Consider the following 3076-nt stretch of genomic DNA (forward strand, 5'->3'; position numbering starts at 1 on the left):
GCAATGGATACACCAACGGTAATGGAAACGGCAATGGATACACCAACGGTAATGGAAACGGCAATGGATACACCAACGGTTTTTAATTGGAAAAAAACGGCAATGGATACACCAACGGTAATGGAAACGGCAATGGATACACAAACGGCAATGGCAATGGAAATGGATACACCAACGGTAATGGAAACGGCAATGGATACACCAACGGTAATGGAAACGGCAATGGATACACCAACGGTAATGGAAACGGCAATGGATACACCAACGGTAATGGAAACGGCAATGGATACACCAACGGTAATGGAAACGGCAATGGATACACCAACGGTAATGGTTATAGAAATGGTAATGGGAATGGTGTTATCAACGGAAATGGCTACACTAACGGTAATGGAAACGGCAATGGATACACCAACGGCAATGGAAACGGTTATCACTATAATCCACCAAATGGTAACGGTAATGGCCTCATCAGTAGCAACGGAATTGGAAACGGCTATACCAATGGAAATGGTATTACAAATGGTAATGGCAGAGTGACAAATGGTAACGGAATCACTGGACTGTATCAAACGCCGAGTCTCTGAATGGCAAACTTAACTATTCTTTTAACATTTCTTTTTTTTCCCTTTCCTTAAAACTTTATTTTATAAAACGATATTATTACGAAAGTCTATCACACCTTTATGATTATGACAAATAGTCCTTTTAGAATAGATTAGATCGTAAAGAGTGAAATACTGCTTTTATAGTCCATTCCATTCAGAATTCCCTTTTCTTTAAAACTTTATAAAACGACGACGTTTTTACGAAGGTCTGTGTCATATTTTTATGATTATGTCAGATAGTCCTCTTAGAAAGGCTTAGACCGTGAAGAATGAAATGCTGTTTTTATAGTCCTAGAACTTCAAGGAATTCTAAATCGTGAACTAGCGTTTCTGTTAATTCTTAGAACTTTTTTTATTTGCATATCATTGTTGCATTGCTACGTTTGTCTCTATGATCATGATAACTAGGTATAATCACTGAACTGTTTCGTCTTCAGTGGTCTATAAAATATTGAACTATATAATTATGCGAAAATTGTTTCATATAGAATATATTACATGTATAAGAGTAAAGAATTTATGATTAAAGACTGTGGACTAATAAAAATGTGTTTGACTACCTTATAACATTTTTGACTTATGCCTTAAGAAGGCATATAATATTCAGAATAGAAAAAAAAATGTACATTCATTAATATGCAATCATACATATACATATTATATCTATCTATCTCTGTCTGTCTATCTATCTATCTATCTATACATATGTATACATACATATATATATATATATATATATATATATATATATATATATTTATGTATGTATATGTATATATATACATAGACACACACACACACATATACATATATATATATATATATATATATATATATATATATTATATATATATATATATTATTTACATGATGTATGTCTGTTATGTATAATACATATATGAAAAAAAAGTGCATATACATATATGTATATATATATATACACACACACACACATATACATACATTATATATATAATATATATCTATATAATATATATATATATATATATAAAATATTAATACATACATATAGACCAAACTCTCTATATATATATATAAAATATATAAATATAGTAGTATAATATATAATGTATATATTGTTACGTAGTTGTTGTTTTCTTATATGACAATGACATTGGTTGTTCGAAAAGAGGGTGAATAACGGAACCCAAACTATGTGAAATAAAAATGCTGTCAAATATGATCCTTTTGTTCCTTTTAGACTACATCCATACATATGCCATTCAAGTATTAATGTAGGCATAAGACGTCCTTATTTTCAACTTTGTCGTAATCACTGGTGTTGTGTTTCACTGGTTACTATCATTTTCTTATGATTTATTTGTGTATTCATTATGATCTATTTTTTTCCAACTTTTCAGTGTTATTTTTCTCATCAGTATATAACACGAAATATAAGCGAGCAAGTAATGTAGATCTTTTAGAGTCACTTTTCAATTGATTTATATCATTTATATCTACACCCATTACCGGTAGAGCATAAGTCACAAAATATGCATAATTTACAATCGACACATTCAATCAAACACTTCAAAAATAAATATAATAGACAGCATAACCACAACCCGGTTGCGTCGACCACCGACCAACCGTCGCACCTCCTTCGCTGCCTCGTCCAAGGTCGGTCTCCCTCCCTGAGCCATAGCTAGCCCCTAGAAGCCTTTTAAGTCTTGAATAGAACGAGACATGAATTTTAAGTAAAGCCCTAAGCCTTGTCGCAAAAGTACCGAGTCCCGTCAGTCCTTTGGTGTCAATAAATCAATGTGAGGTCATCTACGGAGATCATGCAGATGGTTAACGGTCATGTACAGGTCGATGGTCGAGTGGGCGTTCATGGTTAACCATGTAATAATACACGTTTGTGTGTGTGTGTATATATATATATATATATATATATATATATATATATATATATATATATATATATGTATATATATGTATATATACATATATATTATATATGTATATATAAGTATATATATAAAATAATAAATATATATATGTTTAGAATTAAATAATACATATATATTTATAATGTATACATATATTTATATATAATATTTATATATATATATAATTTTATAATATAGACATACATAATATTTATATATATATATAAATAGATACATATAGTATATATATATATATATATATATATATATATATATATATATAATATAAATTAATGTAAACTGCAAATTTATATACATATATATATATAGATATATATATATAAATATATACGTATACTAACTTTCTCTCTTCTTAACACACATATATATTTATATATACATACATATGTATATAAATATATATATATATATATATATAATATATATAAAATATATATATATAAACAAAACGAAATTGGCTCTTTTTTCTTAAACCTCTTACTTCTATCCACTATGTCGCTGGTCACAAGATCACTGTCAGGTATTAAATGTGCA

The 3076-nt window shown here is 28.7% G+C and overlaps 1 protein-coding gene across 1 annotated transcript in view; it reads left to right on the forward strand.

Moving 5' to 3' along the window:
• LOC147467714 (uncharacterized) overlaps window positions 1-783 on the forward strand; it is a 3099-nt gene extending 2316 nt beyond the window's left edge. The window contains 1 exon segment of the mRNA XM_086530865.1: window positions 1-783. This exon segment is cut by the window's left edge and continues 265 nt beyond it. Within this exon segment, the coding sequence (XP_086386991.1) occupies window positions 1-587 (587 nt within the window). The 3' untranslated portion in view covers window positions 588-783.
• The last annotated feature ends 2293 nt before the right edge of the window (window positions 784-3076 follow it).

The sequence above is a fragment of the Penaeus japonicus genome, unplaced genomic scaffold (genome assembly GCF_977035675.1).
Source record: "Penaeus japonicus unplaced genomic scaffold, GWHDUDI00000001_assembly GWHDUDI00000034, whole genome shotgun sequence".
NCBI classification, from domain to species: Eukaryota; Metazoa; Arthropoda; class Malacostraca; order Decapoda; family Penaeidae; genus Penaeus; species Penaeus japonicus.